At 38.6% G+C, this 24,562-nt stretch overlaps 1 protein-coding gene across 2 annotated transcripts in view; it reads left to right on the top strand.

The window, feature by feature from the left end:
- Window positions 1-13,925, top strand: part of LOC121521353 (A-kinase anchor protein 7-like) — a 77,509-nt gene extending 63,584 nt beyond the window's left edge. Inside the window, exons 10-11 of one of the 2 annotated variants that reach the window (XM_041805296.1) lie at window positions 968-1,003; window positions 11,999-13,925. In XM_041805296.1, the coding sequence (XP_041661230.1) occupies window positions 968-1,003; window positions 11,999-12,219 (257 nt within the window). In that variant the 3' untranslated portion in view covers window positions 12,220-13,925. The remainder of the gene's footprint in view (window positions 1-967; window positions 1,004-11,998) is intronic. The other variant, XM_041805297.1, reaches the window with a different exon arrangement.
- Window positions 13,926-24,562: the final 10,637 nt, after the last annotated feature.

The following is a 24,562-nucleotide window of genomic DNA, read 5'->3' as shown; positions in this document are numbered from 1 at the left end:
TTATGATCATTTTGTTTGTTTTTATCTTGCACTCAGACTGCCTTTTCCCACTTAGACAAGATATTTGCATGTTGCCAAAGTAAATGTAAACATGTTTTAGTTGAATTGACTCTAATTGCAACGTTCTGCTACAGTTAACACTGGTAAGTGTAAAAGGTGATATCATTAGCTAACATTATGAGGCTGAGGTTGGCCATAACATTAGCAGCAGTTAGCTAACTTATGGTAAATTTACCATACAGTATGTTACTTTACTGCCTCAGCACCATGCAAAAAAGTTTGTTGCTAGGTAATGTTAAACTTGATGTTAGTGACATTATGTATAAGGTTATATGTCTTATATTTCATTTTGCAGCAAACTTTGTTAACATTATATCGCCTTACCTTAGAACAAATGCAAGCATCGTTGTTGATCTTTTTCAAGTTTAGCTGGCTGTGCTCAGCCACACAGCTTAAACCAAAGGAGACACTTTGCTGTGTTTCAGTGAGTTTTAGGGAATGGTAGAGTCTGTAGCATCTTAGAATACCTCATATCAGTGTTGTCTGTACCCCATGCTCATAATATGACTAGTTTTCCAAGTTGTAACTGTATGAATTTTAATAAAACCACAGGAAAATCAGCATTGCTGATGCTTTCTATGGAGATCTATGAGTAGTGCATGGTGTACGTAGCTGCAAGAAATGTGACTGGCTTGTGGCACTGAAGGGCCAAGCTTTACATCAGGTAAACACCTGGATATAGTTTTGATTGCAGATGGATTGCCCTAGACTTCAGCACTTTCTAATTTAGCCCATTCTTTCAATACTCATCTTTAAAATCTCTAAACCTCTTTGTTAAAATACAGTGAAGCTGTTATAATTGAACTGCTTATCTGAGTGTATGAAATTCACAAGATGGTCAAAATCTCTTATTTTATTTTAAATGTGTGCACATGTTCAATGTTTAATGTTTGTGCTTGTGTTTCAGATTTGGTTAAGACCCCACCTCATGCCAAACGTTCAAGTATGTCCTCCTCCTTGTGTCATAAGTCAATCAGAATATGAAAAAGATTCTTAATGAGACTAATCTAAACGTGATTACGAAATAGAACACTGTTGATTATTGAATCCCTCAGAATCAAAACAAAGAACAGACAGATTGAGAATGATTAAACTGATGATGATTGATTTGATTTCATTTAGAAACCTCTGTGCAACACTGATTATGTTGATGCCTATGGATCTTTTGGAGTATTTATCTCTGCGATCACCTGGGCCCAGTTGTTAAAAAACGATCTGGGTAAGAAAATCCAGATTCCAGTGCTCCGTATGGGATGACACACTATATGGTTTAACCATAGGGGGCACCAAAATCCACACAAAATTCAAGTTCCTCACAGTGGCTTTTATAAAGTATTTGAACCTGTTATTGTGGATTATTTTGTGAGGGTGATTATTTACAGCTCTAATATTTAACATGATATACAGACATTACAGAAACATTAGAAAAACAGCAAACTGCAAATATTAAAATGAATGTCTACTGCTTACACTGCAAAAACGTTCTGCCAATATAAATAATTTAATACATTCATGAAATCCAGCTGGATGCACCTTTCTGCTTAGATCAGGATAATCCCAATTTCCCAGCATAATCCCAAAGTAATAATGTAATTTTTCACCACTATTTAGACCCAGATTTTCCAGCTGATGGGTGTATCAATAATATTTTATGGTCAAAAACATGTTTTTCATATATGATCACATTTTGTTGGGTAGAACTTCTGCCGCCATTCAACTAATAGTGCTTCTGATGTTCCCTCATCTGTTCAAATTTACTTTGACTAAATGATCTGAGCAAACAGAGCCTTCTCCGGATTAAGCAAGCAGGACAGGAAGTGATTATAGAGACTGTCCTTTAAATCCTCTGCTTGGGTTAAATAGCTTTCTGTTAGCTATCATCATCCCACACTTCAGCGGGGGAGTCTCAGATTCAAGTCTAAAGCCAAGAAGGTTATCATACAAAGAGTTTTCTAGGCTGTTTTGTTAAATAAAGATCATAGTGATCAAAGCAAGAGAAGGAAAATAAAGTGCAAGCCAAGAATCTCCAATATGAAACAGAAATCGAGTGTTCTTCAGTTGCTGATCCCTCCTCTCATCTCTGTGTAGGGAGGCAGATGCAAGGATTTTTTTTCAGAGATCATAACAGTATCACAATATTGGCCTCCTTAAATGAAACTGTATCCACAAGCTTGTGTGTGCTGACAAAAGTGCTTTGAAGACAAAAGTGAGATTCTGATATTTGTTCTTCACTTGTTGCAATATTTGCACACCAGGATGTTACAGGCAGTCCTCTGTTTATACTGGAAAACTTTTCATCCAACACATGACAAGTGATGTGTAAATAAGACTGACAGAGCTGATGCCTGTAGCGGCTGTAGAACAAGTAACAGCTTCATTATGCACACACTGTTGTCAAACTTTGTGTAGTATACATTTTAAAATGTAGGACTTCTACTGTGGCAGTCGGTACCAGTAGAGTAGCTTTTAGTGCAAATCTTTTTTTGCCTTTATGATAACAAAGTGCTACTTGGCCAATCAAATCCCTCACTCAGACCAGGAACTGTGAGTGCACACAGAGACAGCTGACTATACAGAAACACATAAAGGAGTTTCAAACCACAGCAGGAGACATGAAGTGAAACAGGAAAAGTAAACATGGTGTGCTCTAAATTTAGGAAAGAAGACAGTGACAAAACACTTTAATTAAGGAGTGAGCAGACCGTTACGTGTCAGTCCTCCCTACAGGCAGTCTAAAACCACACTCCGTGCATGTTTAAATAACCTTACATTCAATAAATGCCATGATTTCTAGAATATCTGAGACAAACTACAAATCTTTAGAGCAATTACACCAACCTGCATCTGAGAGAAAATTGATTAACCAAGAGCCCATTAAGATTGATCCCTCAGAATCCTGACAAAATCTTTACTGACCAACACACCAGCATGTTTCCTTATTCACATCATTAACTATTCCAGACCTTTAGAAGATTTCCTCAAACCCAACTTTGTTGAATATTGTACAAAGGCCCCAGGCCAATGCTCCAAGCCAAGTGAAGCTTTTGTAACAAGTAACAGCAGATGGCAGGAGTTATGGTGCATTTGCAATAACTTTATAGGGCAGATGGTAAATGGTTCCAAGATTTTTGCTCTATATTGTGTTTATGACCAATTTATCTTCTCAGACAGAAATAATTTAGTATAAAAGTATGAAAATCTATACCCTAATACAAGCCTACCTCATATAAAGGCCTGGTACCCTCCAGGGTGAAGTAAGTGAAGGCCCTAGTTTTTATTTGAGCATATTCAGTACTGTGCAGAACTTTTGGGCATGTTTGGGCCATAAAATGAGACTGAAATAAGGCTTGCAATGGCGAGTATCCCCAACTAAGGGCACCATCAGTTAGGAAGGAGGATTGACACAACCCAAGCCGTGCTCTGGATGTCTTTGCATATCTCAGGAGCAAGGGAAAATAAGCTGTTGAAAAAATAAGAAAGTTGACACCTTTAGGGCTGAGTCAGTAGTAGGGTTACCACATGCCCCTGGTCATGCTGTGGATGTCCCAATGGGCCAAAAAACGACTGTTGAGTTGAGGATGACATCCCCCATCCCCCACCCCCCACCCCCACCCTCTCCAGCCCTGGGTTCATACTCTTTTTTTACTTTTACCTCAGTAAAGGAGTTGAATCAAGACTTCTACTTTTACCAGAGTAATTACAGAATGTGAGTGCTTTTGCCACCTCTGCCTAAAACTTACAACTATATGGGATGTTAATAATTAATATTAATACACATTGTTAATTAATTCTGATACATTTCTTCTTCTTGTTAGCTCTGATACTTTGGTAGCATCTAAAATAATCTAGCCACACTGAAATTTCCCTCCTTGTCTGAGCTGCTGTTCTTTAGATATTATAACATATTGTGGCATCAGATCCATCTGTGGTGACTGTTGCTGTGTTTGCTAAAGCTTGAAGTCTCATGCCGTCATCATGCAGGGCCCCTTAAATGGTCTGGCCACACAGAAGACCCCATTTAACTCCCAAATTAATGTCTAATCAGATCTCAGTCAGGCATTAATGCACTATATAAAACGTGACCATGTGTTTGTGCGCTCATCATCTTCAAAGGTCAACGACTGAAACCCCGCCTCTTCCTGCTTGTTTATGCTGCTGAGCAAACACTGCAGAAGATGGAAAGTCATTCTCAAAGGCAGTGATTCTTGTCCACTCATATCTGATCCGTATACTGACATTATATTAAAATCAAGGTAAGCCATAGATAAAGTGGACACTGCAGCAAAGGTTGTGGTTTAGATGTCATAATTAAAATTACCCAGCAAGATGTGCAAGGTTCAGTCAACTCAGCTTGGGCAGAAATGTCCACCATCCCAGGACTTCCACATAAAAGCGCTATAAAAAGTTAGCTATGGAATACATCGATCTGCAGTCCTGAGGGTAAAAATACCTCATGGAGCAGCGGTCAGAGGTGTGAGTCACTCAAACTGACTGGCAGGATGCTGGTAATCAAATATCCTCTCAATACATCTGCAGCATAGCCTCTCAGAGAGCTCTGTGAGTTAGCTGTACAATAAGAGAGCACCATGTTTTAGTCCTTATCAATTTAGCTGAATAAATGAATAAGTCTGAAGCTTATGTGAGCACACAGCAACAATAATTGGATAAGCAAGAGAGATACGTACGCCGGCTGGTCTGACGAATCCTGCTCTCTGTTTGTCAAGCTGTTAGCAGCAGGCTGAACTTTTGGCATAGATAACACAAAGCCATGCATACATGATGCATGTGGCAGTACAAGCTGTTCCAGTGGCTGTATAGGGGATGTCAACCCATCAAACACACTGAGGATAACAGAGCAGTATACAGCACGTGTGTATTAAAAATCAGTTATAAACCGCTGACACATATGCAGTAATCTTCATGGGCTGAGACACCTGCAGTCTCTACCCCTGAATAACTATCCAGGAGGTGATAAAGGTTTTTCATATTCCACTGAATCCACAATTGCTTTGCAAGTGCTACACAGTACCTGTTTATAACGTGTCATCCCTCCTGAATCCATAATAGTCCCAAATAGTAGACATAGTCACAACACAGTCTTTATAAATCACATTTATTCATTTCTTTCTCTAGCTGACATCTCCATCAAACATCCATCTCAGTGTTAAGACTGGTCTAGTTAAATATCATTTGTATATTGGGTTCATAACTTAAAATATTGTGTCAGTACATATAACTTTATTTCGTATTTTCTATAATTTGTTTTTTTTTTGAAAGAATGATTTAAATGATGAATGAAGTGGCATTCCTCAAGAAATCATTTTGCAGTGCTGGTTAAAATTTCATCGAAATGATGGAAAAATCTCAATCTAAACAAGTTTATTCTTCCATTTGGAATAATCCTCAAGTCCGAAACATACATTTAACTGGGATAGTTGGCAGAAGAGGTGTGATTTGTGTGATTAAGGATTTATATAGAGATGGAAACTTTGGGGCATACCAGGAGCTAATGGACCATTTTAAATTGAGTGGGAAAGGAGAATTTTGGAAGTACTTCCAGTTGAGGATAAGGAGTGTTCTCAAAAATTAAAGTTTAGAGGAACCTAATCTGATAAAGACGGTTTTTGGTATGCCAGATGTAATATACAAGGCCTCATTGTTTTATGAAAATATCATAAATCTAAGGGGGGAAAAGTGCGAGAGCCTGAGATTAATCTGGCAAAAAGTTGTAGGAAAGGCTATTAGTGAGAATGCATGGTAAGCCATAATATCCAATATTGGCTAGGCTTCAAGAGATACAAGGAGTAAATTTATTCACTATAAAATTATACATAGGTACTATTATACTCCCTCAAAGTTATTTAGGATGGGTCTGATACAAGAGAGAAATTTTGTTAAATGTAAGGAGGAACACGGCACATCCGTACACACTATTTGGGAGTGTCCTGTAGTTCTTCCTTTTTGGAAGGAGGTGCTGGGAAAACTTGAAAAGATGATAGAAAAGCCCCTACCAGTAACCCCTCAATTGTGTCTTCTGGGAGATGAATCAGTTCTACCACTAGGGGTCACAAAAGCACAGTGTGGGTTACTGTTAAATGGCTTCGCGGTTGCAGCAAGAATAGTGTTAAAAAACTGGAAAATCTCAAAAACGCCAGAACTTGTGGAATGGATCAGCCTAATGACAGAAATTGCCTCCTTTGAAAAGCTATTGGCTAAAATTAATGATAAAAAAGGAAGTTTGATGAAGTTTGGAACAAATTTCTTCCTTCCTCAAGGTCTCAGCCTGTGGGACAGGTACAGTTGAATAGGTACCTGTGATGTCTATACATATACTTTTTCTTTTTTTTTCTCATTTTTTGTGGGTTTCTGTTTTGTTTTATATTAATTTATGTATTTATTTTTGCCTTACTTGATTTCTTATTATTTTGAGCGTGTATCAGAAAATTGGAAAACAATGTGAGCACTCTGTGTATGTAAATTTAATGATGGAAAAATTAATAAAAACTTAAAAAAAAAAAAAAAAATCCATCGAGGCAAAGAAGTCATTTTAAACCTCAAACAAAAATCGTGTATACACATGCACTGTGATGTTAACAAGAAGGTGTACAGGCATTGTAAAGAAAACTGCTCATGCACAGACTGTGCAGTTCTAAATATTTAGACTGAGAGACCCCTGGGTCCTGACAGAGTTGATTGACAGCTGGCAGGAAAGAGAGTAAGGAGAAAGCTCAGTGGCGAACAGTAGAGTGACAGATTTGCACGCAGGCAGTTGTGAGATTGAATCCAGCTCCACTTGTGCTTGCATTTTTTCTTCCACTGGTGACTTTGAAAAACTGCAGTTCTGGCTAGTAGAATCATTTTAGCCGCCATGATCATGACATGTATTTAGAAAAAAGCAGTGTGGGAATGTGTTGTGAATCTTGTGACAGAAGCGCATATATTTCATCACAGTCTTTAGAGAATTAGTGTAAAATTCACCTTGAGTAAGATTCAGATGTCTTTGCAGCAAACAATTTAACCAGTCAATTTTTCTCTGTGCAACAACAAGTCCTAACCAGTTATCTTGAGACACTTTACAAAGAGGGCAGGCCCTGACTGTACTATTTGATAGGTTCTTTAGAAATACCAAAGATTAATCCACTATGAGCTCAGCCCAAAGAAACATTTAGCTGAGTTACAAACTTCCTTTAACCAGGCAGATACCTCAAGCAGAAACAGACTCATGTTAAACTGCCATCTGCTGAAACTGTGCTGGGTTTGTTATGGGATGAGTGAAATGCAGAAAGAGAGAGGAGGGGATATAGAAAAGGAGATGAAGAAGATGCTGGAAGAGGAAAGAGAGAGATTCAGGGAGAGAGAAGAGTGAGATGTGGGAAAAAGAAACATATAGGGAAATTAAAACAAGGACAATCAAGAAAGAGAGAAGAGGGAAATGCAGGAAAAGGATAACAGGGTGATGTGGGTAGATAAAGAAGAGGGAGTTACAGAAAGAGAGGTTGTGGGGAGAAAGGAGAGGTATAAGTTGATAAAGTAGAGAGAAATGCAGATAAAGAGAAGAGGTAAATGCAGATTAAGAGATGAGGTTAAATGCAGATAATGAGATGAGGTAGATGCAGATAAAGAGAAGAGGTAGATGCAGGAAGAGAGAAGATTGAGATTCAGGAAAGAAGGAAGAGGAGTATGTAGAGGAAACTTAAAGAGGGGTGTGTCAAGGCAGAGTAGAGGAAGATGAAGAGGGAGATTAAGAAAGAGCAAAGCAATTAAGCAAGTAATGATAATGAAGAAGAAATGTTTATCCTGGACATAAATCCAAATGGTTCCAAGGCTGTTATTAATAGTTGTAGTTGAACAGCAAATTTTGATGCCATTTAAACAATCTGAAGATTTTCACTGGAGTTTTCTTTGTCTGTCAGACCCACTAGTTGATCTGTGCAGTAGTTTTTAACTCATGAAAGCACAGAGGAACACTAATCTCTTTTGTGGGGCCAGATGTCCGTATCAGAAGTGTTTCTGTTTCAGTAGTCTAGTTACAGTAGTATCGTCACAGAGTGATTCAGCTGGCAGTAGCTGTGTGCAGGAAAACAGTCTGTATGGAGAGCAAAAGGGTGGAACACAACTTGCTCCGACAATCTGTTCTTAAAATCATGTCATCTCTGAATTCAGCTCTCATGTCTGAAGTTGCTAATCAGTGGCAATAGCACCAAACTTAAAGAGCAAGGTGTGGCCAGAGGCACTTGATCCCTAACCACTGGGGACACAGGGACCCCCAAAATTCAGCTGGATGCTTTTTTATCATCATAAGGTGGCATATGGTTACCTACCAGTCTATGAATCAGTCATTTTTAGCATACCAAAAAACATGAAAAATAACAAGTAGAAAAGTCGAAGCAAGAAATGAACTACAGAATAGGAAAACAATAACATTTCTACTATCTTTACACACAGTCTCACTCCTACCATGCTGTATATTTCTATCATAACTAATGGAGCATTTCTGCTGTTAAATCTAAACAAACCTATGGGTCCTGTGGGAATCTGAGATGGAGAACATTAGCTCAGGGATTTCACTGCTGGCCTTTGTAATCAAATGTTTTGAAACCACTGCTCTACTCTGTGTCAGTGTGTCGGACTGGAGGCCCCAGCAGTTCTCTGTTGAACTCTTTTCTGAATGGCCTCGTGCAGACCGTCCATCTCCAAGCCTGTCTGCCTAATTCTCTTTCTTCATGAATTATTGACTTCCTGCCCATCTTACCATTTGTCACGGCTGGCTTTATGTCTCTTTTTCTCCTCCTCTGTCTCTCTCACTCTCTCTTTTCATCTGTAGCAAAGACAGCACCAACAGAGCTTTTCTTTGCAGTTTATTTCATTTTTATATCGCTTCAGGAGGTAGATCAAACTTAAAATGCATGTTAGACCCCCTGGGAGATAATTGGAGATTTCTTGTGGCCATATGAAGTTTGACACATCTTACTTATTTTGTCACATTGAATTTATTCTTGCTCCCTCAATTAAAAAGGCAAGATCAGATCAGTTATTTTCTGTTATGTTGTCTGTTTTATTTTGACAAAATTGAGCAGGATAATTGATAAATATGAACAATTCTACCAGATAAATGATACTTGAACACCATGACTGAATGCAGCCAGCAGTTGTCATGTCATTCCTGTCACATGCAGTGGTGTATACCACCACCTAGTGGTATAACCTAGTACTTAGGATTAAATGACAACAGGATCAAAGCACCTACAGAAACTTAAAGGGGACATATTTTACCCTTTTAAGACAAGTTCATAGTGGTCTCGGAGGTCCCCAAAACATGTCTGTGAAGTCTGTTGCTGAAAAAAAAACTCCAGTATTGTTTTTTTTTTTTTTTAATGTCTTAAAACCCCTCTGTTTCTGCCCTGCTCAGAATGAGCTGTTTCTGTGTCTGTGGCTTTAGACTTTACTGAGCTGTCTGACTCCGCCCCTGACCACACCCCTCTCAGGAAATGGATGTGGCTTAATGGATGTGGCTCTCCTAATCTTCCTCTCAGCTGCCCGCAGAGAGGAAGATCAGGAAAGGAGGGCAGAACTTCTTCCAAGCTGGGAGGGCCAATCAAACCGAGGGGCGGTGCCAACTCCCCTTATGACATTGTGAGGGGAAAATATGACTTCTTGTTTTAGCACACATTTTCTGAAAGGTGGAGGGGGGGGTCTGGACAGGGCACAATATTGTTAGAAAAGCCTGAAAAAGTGATTTTTGGTTAAGTGTGTGCACTTTTCAATTTTATGGTTATCCACACTCTCCCATCCCACCTGTATTTCCTTCAGCTGTTTACATTACTTTAATTTTTTTATACACACAACTTTAGCTCTGATTTTTCAGTGTCTTTTGGGGCCCTATGGAAAAAGTCACAAGATTTCATAAACTTCACAGATTGAGCTGAGAGTTATAGAGAGCAACAACAGGCTTCAGAATTAAAGTCAGGTTTTGTTGTTTTTTTCTGCCCATCTTTTTCCCTCTCTATGCATGTGCATTAGTTGAATTATTATTTAGTTAGTACATTCCAGGCTCTCACTTTCTTGTTACAGCGTTTTAATAAAATGGCTTCAGTATCATAAAGTATTACAGAAGAACACATAATAATAAACAGATAAAATTTAATTCAAAACCTATTATCACCACAAACAGGGACTGAGGCAGAGACTGATAAAGAGATAAGAGTTTGTAATAATACAGCCAGCATTCAACCACTCATGAAAGCATCCTTTACTCCTTAAAAATGTCTGTACCATCTCTGGGGATGGCACAGTTTGACTTTCTTGCCAAATATTAACCTTTACAGAAGTAAAGACAATTTCAGGACAAAAAGATGCATAAACATTTTCTACAACATAGTGTTCAGTGCTCCAAATTTCCTGGGAGAGGATCCACTTTTATTCTAACAGCTTTGCCTTTTTTACCATGTAACTCTTGCTGTACTGAATGTGTCTAAACAGGACACATTTTTGCTAATAAAGGCTTGAATGTAAGAATTGTACTGTCTTTGGTTATACATTTATTAAAACTACTCATATCTAAAGGAACAGAACTTTTGTTGGGTACCCATTTGATTTCCATGAGATCCACTGATTTATCTGACCACAGAACAGTTTTCCATTTTGCCTCAGTCCATTTCAAACGAGGTTTGGCTAGAGACGATTCACGAATTTCAGGATCATGTTCACCAATGGCTTCTTCTTTGCATCATACAGCTTTGACTTGCATCTGGCGATGGCAAGGCAAACTGTGTTGACAGACAGTGATTTGTGGAAGTGCTCCTGAGCCCATGCAGTGATTTCCAGTACAGAACCATGCCTGTTTTTAGTGCAGTGCCACCCGAGGGCCCAAAGATCACAAGCATGTAATATTGACCATCAGCCTTGTCCTTTGCACACAGAGATTTCTCTAGGTTATCTGAATCTTTTGATGATATTATGGACTGTAGATGGTGGGATATTTAAAGTCTTCTCAATTTTTAGCTGAGGAACATTTTTCTGAAATTGTTCGACAATTTTCAGACACAGTTTCTTCAGATTGTTGAACCTCTTCCCATTTTGAAGAGACTCTCCCTCTCTAAAATGTTCCTTATTACCAGCTTTATTAGTACCAAAATGCCCCTCCAGTTGTTTTTTATTAGTATCACTTACTTTTCCAGCCTTTTGTTGCCCCATCTCTACTCTTTTAAGATGTGTTGCTGCCATTAAATTCAAAATTAACAAGTATTTTCATGAAATGGAGAAAAAAAAACTTGTTGAAATTTGGGTTGTATAACTCCTCTTCTTTTTCTTAAAGGGCTTTCATAGACGATCTTCACAGGAATGATATATGCAGTGCCTACAAGTGAAAATAAAAGAGTGCCATTAGACGGGGCCCTTATAGGGGGGCTTCCAACTGTCATTTCAAAATTTCACATTTTTAGCCGCTGCTGTGCTTTAAGGTTTAAGGTTTGCTGTGCTTTAAGCTCCCTGCTGTCATGAGCTTTATTTTCTGCTACCGATCATGTTACCTCTCTAATGATTCCTGATAGACATCATTAGTAACCGTCCACTTGCTTTAATTATCGCCACGTTAGGCTGATAAATCGTCCTCCCAGGAGTTACTAGAGACAAAAATTAGCTTAATTACAGGGAAAGCCTGACTAATATTTCTCTGAGGATGGGAACAAGACTGCCAATTAATGCTAATGATTTTTTTATGATTTTGAAAGTGGACAGCATTATTAATAACCGTTTGCTTACAGTTGGCAATATCATCTTAATTGGGTTGAAAGTAGTTGATGTTTTTTGTCTAACCTTATGCTCTATGGTAACACATTGTTTGCCATGATAAGGGAGTGGATGTTTGTCTTGCATGTGTAGGATAATGTTGTTAATGGACATTCTGATATCATAATATTTTTTTTCTTGTTCTACCTAGGTGGGCGTCGCCGGTCTGAGCCCGACGAGGCAGAGCTCCTTAGGGTCAGCAGGCGATTGGTGGAGGATGCCGTCAATCGCGCCTTACAACAGTACAAGCAGGAAACACTCCAAAACGGGGACGGGCCTAACGCCACGGCACTGCAGCCCCCTGAAAATACCGAGGAAACTGACACAAAGACGGACACTACAGCTAACTCCACCACGGACAACAGGAAGTGACATCATTGGACTAAGGTGCAAGGACTTGGAAAAGCAGCGGCCCAGAAAACATCAGCCAGGCCTGGCATACCTGGAGGCTCAGTAAGCCCTGAGCACAAAAAGCCTGAACCAGCCAACCAGTCGGCCCAGTTTGCCGACCTGCCAACCCAGCTAGCCAGTCATGCTAGCTTCCTGCCCAACCAAGCGAGCTGGAAACCGTGCTAGTTAAATGTAGCTTGAGTTCAGTGCTATGTGACTGACCCAGCGAGCTAAACCTCACAAACTATGTTGTCCTACATCTGGCAGCAAGGCTGTCATCCCTCCATGTTTAACTCAGCTGTGGGTCCAAATCAAACTAAGCACTCCTTCAGGGGTGCATAAATAAGGTTCCCTTTGAAGCTGCCCTTCATTTTGACATTTTAGTTGAAAATTTCTCTGGTTTGGCCCATGATGATTTCTCAACCTCTCATCTTGTGGAGTCTTTTTGTGACTGCTTCTTTAAATTCGGATTAGAACTGGTGCTGAACTTGGTGGAAATTTAATTTTCTTTCTTAGCTTTTTGGGCTCACAACACTTAAAGTTCAATTCAAGGAAGGATGCCAGCCTACCTACCTATATTTTATATAAAATGATTGGGCCACAGCTATACTTGAAGTATATTATTATTTACTAATAGTGTCATGTGGAGGCAGCACTGAGACAATCATTTAAATCATTTAATAAGCTTGATTTGCAAACAAAAACCAAGTGACTCCAGCTTTTCAAAACCTCATCTGGGCCCTTTTTGGGTCCACACACTTTAGGAGCAAAAAGCTGGTAAAACACCTACTAAACTACACTTGTAGCTCAAAAGAAGTTAGGAGATACGTTATTAGAGAATAAATGCGGACAGCACTGAATTCATACACTATAAGTTGCCAGGAATGCATTTTTACTTTGTTGATGCCAAAACTGAGTGACAGGCTTTTTTTTCAAGAACCAGGCTCTCAATTAAAAGATGAACTTTATGAATCCCTGGAGGGAAAATTTCGTTAACCACTCAGCTTCCTGCCTCATCATATATGTTTATTCATTTCTTGCTTGTATTTTTATAATTTATCATCATTTTCTTCCTGTGCGTTTGAAGCAGCACAATACACAATGTTTTTCTTTTTTTATCAGATCATAAATTGTTGTTGTTAGAGTCTGGACTAGAGCCCACCTGTGTGTTTGAGGCTCAGTGAAATATTGGAAGCATTAATGCTGATTAGAGGGGCTTTTTTTGTATTGCTGTACTTGTAAGAGGAGTTACTTCGAGAATGATGTCAGAGAGATTTACTTCAATGATCCCTGCTGTCAGCTGAAAACCCTGCAGGTTTTAAATTTCATTGTCTTCCTTCCATTCTTTGTTTATTTTATTTTTTTGTTAAAACCTGAAAATGAAATTGGCTTTCCTTGCTCGGCTTTTTCCCACAGCTCTCAGTTCCCCTTTAGAAACTCGATGGACTCATATGAAGCATGGAAAGATCATTGACTTTGTGGCGGTGGGGTTTTCAACACGATAAAGATTATAAAATACTAATCATAAGGATGATTGCTTTCAGTTCTGACCTTGAATCATTGTTATTAGCCTTTTTAACATTTACGTATGATTTGTTAAAAACAACTATTGTTATGAAAAAAAGGAGCTGCCAGCTTCCCCTCAGGAGTGAAAAAGCACAAAATTTGAATAAATCATTCTGATTGTCTTTGGTTTCACTTTTTAAAGATTAGACACATCTCAACATGCTGTTAAATCAAGCAGCCTTTCTTCATAAGATCCTAAAGTCACTGATACAAATTAATGTTTTGTTTCTCATACACTTAAGGTGACAAAGGACAAAGAGTAGGTGCTTGGTAATTGTTTGTTTTTCCTGTGAGAAGTCTGTAAAAAAAAATGTTAACCTGAAGTTAAAAGTTGGTCTTTCAAGTTAAATGTCACCTTCAAACTCAATTTATATATTACTTTTTAGACAGGGCTGTCCAAACTGTGTCCTGAGGGCCATACGTGGTCCTTTTTTTTTAGTAGGTATCCTTTTTTTTGGCCTTTTTGCCTTCAATGGACAGGACAACTGAAGAGAGAGTGGGGTAAGACATGCACCAAGTATGCTCCAGTGGCATGTTGCTCCAGCTATGTGCTAGCTCTGTCTTCAGTTATGGTGTAACGCTAAAGTTAAAGCTGAAACAAGTTAAGATGTTATTTAAGTTGTGTCAGTTTTCTTTTGATCCACAGAAACGTCACTAATAGAGCGTTACATCCAAACTAACCAAAATATTGTCGTAAAATATGACATTTTCTCTAAGCCAATCAATGAAAGCATTTCTAACTCTGTGTTTGTTATGCTGTTAAGCCTTAAACAGCTCTGAAAGTGTAGTAAAGATTTGACAAAGCATTTTGCTTGTTGATCACATCGGTGATTTACAAAGCCTATGGCCTAAACTCAGAGCCGGTTTAAAATAACACTGACATTAGGTGGTGAAATCTCACATAACATGCGATAATATTACAGAGGATGGCGGAAATTATCTCCACTCATGGAAATCAACAGCGTTACTGATCATAGAGACACACTGATGACATCAAATTTCAGGTAAACTCCTCAGCTCCTCATCATCCTCCAAGTAATCCTGTCTCTCAGAACTATCACCATGACAACCATATTTTACAGAGGACTACTATACTACTAAGTGATAACTTCAGCTTACATTGATACTATCTCAGCTGGTCCAACACCTTAAATGTTAGTAAGGCATAAAACCCTCGTAAGAAGGATTGGTCTGTTTCTAATTGGCTCAGCAAATTCAAATTTGAAAATGAAATCTGGCTGGCAATAGAACATGAAGCTTGTCCTTGACTCTGTTGTACTTCTTAGTTTTGACACTAGGCGGAGCTGCTGTGTTAATTTCTGTAAGCAAACATTTTGACAAGAAAGCCGCATCTGTACCTGTGGCTAAAAATCATCCCTTCATTCTGAAGTGTATTTAGTAACAATTGAGGAAAAGTTCCCATTGTTCACATAACTGACACATCATTACTGTCAGCTGGAGGTCCACAAATACTTAGTTTTTTTCTGACTGGAGCAGAAAGTGCATTAAACAGGTATGCCTGATGTGCTTCCCCCTCCTCTTGTCCGTTGGGGTAGCGACTTTAAGACACTGGCTGACAGCTTACAAAGGAAAAATCCCCAAAAGTTGGGGAATCTGTTCCTATTTTCACTTACACTTTTGAGTGTGCACTCAAAGAACCAACATATCAAACATCATAACTTGGTTTGTATTGCACCTATAAAAACAGAGGTTTACAAAGCTCTTTGACAATAAGCAGAATCACAAATAAAACAAAGCATCATGACACAACACAAGCATAAAAACACAACAAGAAAGATGAACCCCAACAACTAAAGAACCCATGAAAAATTCAGCCAACATTGTTACCTCAACAACATCAGAAATGACAGATATCTATCTGACCAGTAGTGACCAGCTGATCAAGCCATGGTTGTCCATCATGTCCTCCTTTAAACTGCAAAAGAAATGGTGTACGATTTTAAAGTGAATGGTGGGACTCAAAGGTTGTGTCTGAATCAGCGCTATGATGTTACTAACTTTAATACTCTAGAGATGAGGTACATCAGCAAGAACAGTTTGGACAGCCCTGTTTCAAAACATTCAGCCATATTAAATTTGTTTTGTCTATTGTTAACAGGTGAGTTGTGAAATCAGCTCTCATACCTTTGAAATCCACTCAACTCCTGTCACTGTGGGCTCTATGAAACGTCAGTACTGAGGGTGAATTCTTTCTTTAGCTGGACTTTGAACATTTTTGTTTTGATCTATCATTGTCACCAGATCCTTAATCTCCTTAAAATCCCCTTTAATACACAAGTTGTCATGTTGGCCTGTGTGTTGTCTTTTCATGTGACTCTGAGTGTGAGTTTGTGTGTCTTTGTGTGTGTGAGGGAGACGGTGGGATGTTTGATCAGTGGCTCCCCAGAGGAAATTTAGTCTCTGCCAATCATGGCAACTAGGAGCTCTGAGTGTCTGTGTTTGTACATCTGTACAAATTTGTCTCTCTATGTGTCTGACTGTGTGCCTGTTGTTTGTACTGTGTTGTATATACTGTTCTGCCATATTTGAACAATAAAACAGGATATGAGTCTCAAAACCAATATCCTTTCTGCTTGTCTGATTCCAGTCCAAGTGCTCATGTTTGTCCACAGCGTCCTAAGGTGCTAGATGGGCTACAGAAACAAGAAGTAAACAAACAAAAATAAAATTTAGAAAAAAAAAATTACATAACTGATGGCAAAACCAATTTGATGAATGTCTAGTTATATGTTTAAAACCATCATATATAGAAAACTATCTGTTCTTTTTCTATTCTAATCTTTCAATTTAACAAATTAACTTGCATCACTCCAGCCAATCAGGATCAAGCAGCCGTTATAAGTGACATCAAACTACCAGAAATTTTCTGCACCACTAAAAGCATTTCAGGACCTACATCCTTCTAAAATGGAAGAATTTTCAAAAGCAAATGTCCAGAATTAATGTGACAAAACTGGAAAAGATGAAAGAAATTTATTTAAGTAAATGAACCACAACAACAAAAAATGTTAAGTTTATTATTATTATTATTATTGATGATTATTTATGATCAAAATAAAAGACTTTTTAATGGTGTTGATTGAATAGATAAGTTCATAGAGAGAAAGTTTTGTGTTTTATATTTGCTATTTTAATGTACAGGAATTTCACAACTTTCAGGAATGGGGCCCCTACCAAAGGCTAATGCTCTATGAGGGTCCCTGACATGTTTGGAAATGCTTCTTCATACCAGGGTTTGTTTAAGTGTCATTGTAATCCTATGTCAGGATCCTGTTTGGCGTTCAACACCATCATCCTGAAATCCACTACAAGCTCATCCAGCTCAAAGTGCCAGCCTCCACCTGTCAGTGGATCTACAGCTTCCTGACAGACAGGAGGCAGCAGGTCAGGCTAGGGAGCATCACATCCAGCACCTGGACCTCTAGCATTCGCAAGCCCCAGGTGTGCGTCCTCTCCCCACTGCTCTTCTCCCTCTGCTCCAACAACTGCTCCTCAGGGGACTCCTCTGTGAAACTCCTGAAGTTTGCAGACCGCTGTCATCAGTCTCATTCATGACGGTGATGAGTCTGCATTCAGGCATTCAGGTGGAGCAGCTCCGGTGTGGCCAGAACCACCTGGAGCTGAACCCACTCAAGACTGTGGAGATGACAGTGGACAGGAGAAGCCCCTCTACTCTAACCTCTCCTCACCACTCTGAACAGTGCAGTATCTGTTGTGGACACCTTCAAGTTTCTGGGATCCACAATCTCCTGAGACCTGAAGTGAACCTCCTACTTAGAATCTATCCAAATATCCAGAAAAGGTTGTTCTTCCTGAAACAGCTCAGGAAGTTCAACCTGCCCTCGGAGCTGCTGATCATTTTCTACATTGCTTTTTCATTCTGACCATGCAGAATGAAAAAAACACTGCTTTGTTAAAAGTTAATTTATCTGTTTTAACAGCTTGAATCTTTGCAGTCATATTGGATGAGGGATGATGAATTTAGGAGAAGAAAGTTTTTGTCTTTTGCTCATGAAGATGAAGGTTTACCAACACAAACTCTCCTCCTGTTCAGTACGTCTGCACAGGTAATGTCACATTTACATTCCTTCTCAGGACCAACTGACTGTCTTAGGAATGTGAGGTTTTTATGATTTGGTGCATGAACGAGGATGGAGAGCACTGTTCATGGTTCCTCTGTTGTTCTGGGCCATTCTGCAGGTAAGCAACTGAACATCACCACCTAATGGTTTGAAGCATGATCTATCACTCACCACACTAATCTCTCCGTCTTCCGTAGATATACAGGAAATTATTGGTAACTACCTGGTCATTTAAAAAACGCTGACTGCTCCTTTTTATTTATCAGACATTCAAATCTTTATTTATGTTTACCCTTTCAGTATTAAAGAAAGGAAAACATGATAAACTGGCAGGACCCCATTCATAACTTTTTCAGTCAAATTTTGTTTTTACTTTTTTCTGTTCAAATTCCTCTCTGATCATCCAGATTATCCACTGTGACAGTAATTTTACTTAGTTTGGTCTCTGGGAGAACAATGTCTGTATAACATTATTATCTTTTCTGATGTTCTTGTTTATCTATTTATTAATATATACATCCATCTAGCAACACTAAACACTACTATTGCCTTAATTTACCTTTCATTAATGCCAAATAAGTTCATTTCAAAAGTGAAGAAACTGCCATTTTCAAAAATAAGTATGACTTTGTGCTTAGATAGTGTTGCAGATATTGATTATTGATTATTGATTTACACCCTGTAAATTACTATGGGAGCACTTTGTCGTTGACTTACCAAACCTTCTCAGATTATCTCTCAGAAAATTATCTTTTAGAAATGCTAACATGAGTCTAAGAGCCATTCAACTCCAGCTGATTACCATTATTGCTCCTCTATATTGAATTTATTATTAGTGGCATTAGAGCCATATTAAAACAAAGCTATAAAATAGATTTATGACTGGTAGAGATATAGTGATCGCTGATCCTCTGCTTGTTTTTTTACTTTCTGCTTTTTCTTCTCTCTCTCTCTTTTCAACCCCAACACATCCTTGTCGGATGCCTGTTCAACACATGAATAATTTTGCTCTGAAATTTAAAGTGTTTTTTTGCCACTGTAACTTTGATAAATGCTGCTCCGAGCTGAGCTCATGGTGGATTAATGTTGGGTCTTTATGAATACTATAACATAGCCCTCTTTCTGAAGTGTCTTGAGATAAGACTGGTTATGAATTGGCAATACACAAAAAAAAATTGATTGATTGATCGACAGTTATTGTGGACAATTTAATGAAATTTGACAAAAATCCCTCAATTCTCACTTGAGTTATTGCTTTTGCAAGCATGGGTTGAACCTGGGTTCCCTGACCTTTGACCTTTGTTTCTTAAAATCCATTCAGTTTCAGAGTGGATAATAGTGCAAAGTTTAAAGAAAACCTTTAAAAGCCTCCTTAAGGTTTTGTATAAACCCAATCTGCCGTCTTCTCTGGGCCAAAGCTCAAATGGACTGAGGTAACATGGAAAACTGTTCTGTGGTCAGATATATTAGAATTTGAAATTATTTTCAGAAACAACAAAGAGGAGAGGGACCATCCAGCTTGGTATCAGCAGTTCAAAGCCTGCATCAGTGTTAATCTAGTCAACGAAAACTATGTTTGTCAACAGCTGTTTTTCCAAGAAAAGACTAGACTAAGACTGTCTAAACAGATCGCTGATGACTAAAATCAATAAAGTAAAGGCAGTGTATGCAGAGCGCAGAATGCAGTGAGAGCAGAGTCAGTGGTTGTGAAATGGGTAGGTGTAACCCAGAACTGCTGAGCAGCTAGAATCCCATATCAGACAAGAATGGGACAACATTCCTCTCCCAAAACTCCAAACAGCTGGTCTCCTCTCTTCCCAGACATTTACAGACTGTTGTTAAAAGAAGAGGGGTGCTACTTAGTGGTAAACATGGCCCCTTTCTCAATTTTTAAAAATATTTTGCTGCCATCAAATTCAAAATGAGCCAACATTTTTTATGAATTGGTAAAACATCTTATATGTTGTTTATGTTCTGCTATGAATAAAACATGGGTTTATGAGATTTGCATATAATTGCATTTGGTATTTGTTTACATTTACACTGTGTCCCAACATTTTTGGAATTAGGGTTGTGTTTATCAGTGCATCATGACTTCAAATCTATATATCCTGAGAATAATGTGGTGGATTTTAGCAGCAGGTTTTTCTAGGTTGATCATGTTTTATTGAAGTGTGTCTCTACCTTTCAGAAATGGTGTGAGTAGTCTGAAGAGTCATTTATTTTACGTTACTTTAAAGAATTGCATTCTGCCTTTTGTCCACATGATGGCAGCAGCAGCTGGTTGTGTTCTTGGAAGCAGTGTCCGGTGTAATGAGGAGAAGAACAATACACCAGCCCAGCTGCAGTGCTCCTTATCTTTAGTCCCAGATATGACTGCACTATTATTGCTGAAAACAAACTGCAGCTGCAAACTCTCACACGTCCCTTTTATCTCCTCTAGAAACACATAGCAGCTCAGCAGCAGTGAGCTGAAGGCCCTAATGTGCAAAAGAGTCACTTTACTCAGCACTGTCCTCATGTGACCTCCAACTGTACATGTACAGCTGTCGGTCTGTTGCCGGGGGGGTGATTGAGGATGACAGGCAGGAGGTACGAGCAGCAGGCTGCGGCGTCTTTGTGTTAGAGCTGCAGGACGACATCAAACTTTTAAACCTGTGAGCAGGAACAGAGGAGATAGATGGAGAGACTGGACTGATCTGTGGTCATGTTTACTCCTACATTTCTGACACTCATACAGACATTCATATGTAAGGTTGCCCATAAGAGGGATAAAGGGGACAGCATATGCAACCGATGTTAAAATATAAAGCCTTAACTTTAAACCCTTAAAACGGTACACTTTTTTTTCATTTTGTAGGCAGGCCGTTGAACTTAATAAATATGTAAATATTTTACTGTACATTCATAAAAATTTTTACCTTTAATATTTCTCACATTATACTACATTTTCAAGTCTAGATGATTGCAACATTTTCCTTAGACAAAAAGCAGCTTCATTGCATCCTTACAGTTGTCCATTTTGTCTAGTAAGAAATAAAACCCCATTTGAATGTAAAGTCATGAGGTCAATAAGGAAATAAGACTTGGAAGTTACATCTATTTAATTGATTACATTTTTCTTCTGTTTTAAGGTTTACACCTTAGAAAATCCACAAAATAAGTAGTTTCTTCACTCTTTCACTGTGAAGCCATGCTGTTGTAACTCTTGTATAGTGTGGCTTGGCAAGGTTCTTGCTGAAATAAGCCGGACTTCCATGAAAAGATGCCATCTAGATGAACGCGTATGTTGCTCCAAAACTTGTATTGTATTTCTCATTATTAATGCCTTCACAGATGTGCATGTTACCCATGCCATGGTCACTAATACACCCCTGCATCATCACAGATCCTAGCTTTTGAAATTGAATTGATAATTATCTGGATGATTTTTTTCCTCTTAAGCACCACAGACCTAATAGTCAGAACAAATGAAATGTGGACTCATCATACAACAGTACACTTATAGTTTAGGTCAGTCCATGTAAGGCGAGTTGCTTCTGGATTTTGATGGTATGGCTTTGCATGGTAGAATCTTAACTTCCATTTGTAGATGCAGCAATACTGAGTTAACTGAAGTGAGCCTGAAGTGAGCCTGAGCCCATGCTATAATATCCATCACAGAACGATGCCAATTTTTAATTTAGTGCTGCCTGAGGCAAGACAAGGGCATTCGATGCTGGTTTTCATGCTTGCTCCTTGCAAAGATTTCTACAGTTTCCCGCTGAAATCTCTAAATCCCTTGCAACTGCAAACTGAGAAACATTCTTTAAAAACTGTTGGACTATTTACCTACAGTCTTTTAGAAAGTGGATCACCTCTTACCATCAAAGACTGTGAATGACTGAGTCTTTCAGGAGCGTTCCTTTGTATATTCAATGTTAGTACTATGACCAGTTACCACTTAATCTACTTAAATGTTGAATGTTCCCAGTGCTTTTGACAATCCCAGAACTTTTCCAGGTTTTTTGGAACAAGTTACAGGCATAAACTTCAGAATTTATGTATAGCCTATTACAAAAAACCCCAAACAATGTTTGTCATTTTGAACCTTAACTATCTTGTCTTTGCACTATATTCATTTGAAAGGTTTAAAGATCTTACTGCTTGTATTCATTTTCTAAGGTGTCCCAACCTTTTTGGAATTTGGGTTTGTAGCTAAATGAACCAAGTAATTTCATGACACTTTCTGTGAAAGTGTTGCTGTTGCACTGTCTTCACTGGGCCAAAGCTCATCTAAAATGGGCTGAGGCAAAATAGAAAACTGTTCTGTGGTCAGATGAAATCAAAATTTGAAATTCTTTCTGGAAACCACAGATTCTGTTGCCAGCTTGTTATCAGACCACAGTCCAAAAGTCTGTATCTCTGATGGTATGGGGTTGCATCAGTGCCTGTGGCACAGGCAGCCTACACATCTGGAGAGGCCCTATCAATGCTGAGAGGTTTTAGAGATACTTATGCTCCAATCCAGACAATTGCTCTAACCACCATTGGCTGTGAATGACTGAGCCTTTATAGTCAATCATGGTACTATCACCACTTACCAACTAATCTACTTACCTATGGGATGTTCAGAACTTTTCTAGTCTTTTCTCACCCCCACATCAAATTAAGAATGTGAGTATTTTACCCAAAAAATGTAAGAATGGAAAAAAAATTTAATTAACTTTTTTTGTCTTTGTGCTCTATTCAATTGAATAAAGGTTGAAAGTCACTTTATTTATTCACATTTTCAACAATGTCACAACTTCTGGGGGAATTGGGTTTGTAAATGAACCCAGTCATTTCATAATACTTTCTATGAATATGTAGCTGTTACTCTACAGCCCCCCCCCCCCCCCGCACACATCAACCACCAGCTAATTTGATTTATTTGAACGGACGAGCTCTCCTCCGTCTAATGCCCTAATCAGCATTCATACCTTGCCGTGATGATTCGGGACAATGCTTTTTTATTGAGGAAGTGATCTCGCCCTTGAGTGCCAGAATCAGCCTTTTTTACAGCCCATCTCCTTTGGGCCTCATCCATCACCCAGGTGTCTGCGCGACACGGCCGCCAGACACGCGCTAACTCATTTAAGGAGAGGGGCATACGGGGATCTATCACTCAGCATCACTAACTCACTTACTGACGGCTGATGTGCTGAAACCTCTCCAGCTTGAGCCCCTCACTGAGCTTAAAGCACAGGTGAATAAAGACATTAGTTAGCCTCTGCTGACAGATGAGGGGGCATAAAGGACAATGGTGCCTTTGGATTTTAATTTGTCTTTCAATAAATCCATCCATCTTTATTCTTCAGGTTCTGCTGGCTCTCCCCTTTTCTTGTTAATGAAACTGAGATCACATGCATCATGTGACAAATATATCATACTTGAAGCTCTGAAGACTCTTGTTAATATTTCCTGTATTGACTGTAACCTCATTCTTAAGTATGAACGCCTATCATGTGTGCCAGTCCGATCATACATCTTATGAAGGGAGAGCACTGCAATAATGTCTGATCACATGTAACAGGAGACATTTAACTTTTATGAGCTCTAAACTACTTATCTGAGACTATGTAGATTGCGTATGGCCATGGCCATTGTTTTTTGCGTTATGAAACGAATGCTAATGCTAAAATGTTTGGTGTCATAAGGTTTGAACCTGAAAGAAAATGATTTGACTGTCCTCTTTGAGAGCTACCTGTGGTCAGTCAAACTGGCAGGACTTGACATTAACACCTGTCAGCCATTTGATTTCAGCTGTGGCAGGTAGAGCAGTGACTCCTACTAGACACTTTGGAGGGTTGAATTTTTCGGTGACAGGGGCGTAGCTAGGGCTTTAGGGCCCCTAGTAAGAATATTACACAGGGCTCCCCTTAGCTGGCTAGCGAAGCAACAAATGTTGCATCATTTTTACAAACATATGCATTTCGATGTATTTTTTAACCATAATATCCCAATTTATGAGCAGTTTTCTACTATGGTTAAATTGAATCTACTTGCATTATTTTGTGGTGCTGGACCACACTATTTACGAGAACCCCCCGACCCCAGAATTGTATTTTACTCTTTCTGATATAAATTTCAGTCTGTTGACTGATTTATTTAGTCACTTTTGATACCATAATGACACTCATTATTAAGAAAAATTAAATAAAAACACACTTTTAATTGTAGGCATATGGAAGCCCATTTCCGCCACTTAAAAAAGACAAATGTGGAAGTAAGCAAACAAAAATAAAATCCAAACTCATAATTATGAGATTGAAATTAAAAATTATGAGATTGAAAACATAATTAAAAGATACAAAGTCAAAATTATGAGATAAGAAGTCATTAAGTCAATTTTAACTTATGTCATAATTTTGACTTTTTAATTCATAATGTTGACTTTGTATCTCATTATTAATTTTTTTCCTCTTATTCTGACTTTTTTATCTCATAATCATGACTTTTTTATCTTATAATTATGACCTTTTATTTCATAATTATGACTTAGACTTTTTTTTTTTCAAGACTTCCTGTACTTTCACATTTTTTTCTCTTTTATTTGACCCAAATGGGCTTCCATACAGGCATCTCAAGGACCCCTCCCTACTGTGAGCCCAGAGAATCAGTACCCTTTGTCCCCC

This window comes from Cheilinus undulatus, linkage group 14 (assembly GCF_018320785.1).
Source record: "Cheilinus undulatus linkage group 14, ASM1832078v1, whole genome shotgun sequence".
Taxonomy (NCBI): Eukaryota; Metazoa; Chordata; class Actinopteri; order Labriformes; family Labridae; genus Cheilinus; species Cheilinus undulatus.
Note: the sequence above shows the minus strand (reverse complement) of the source record. Positions and strands in the feature narration are given on the sequence as shown.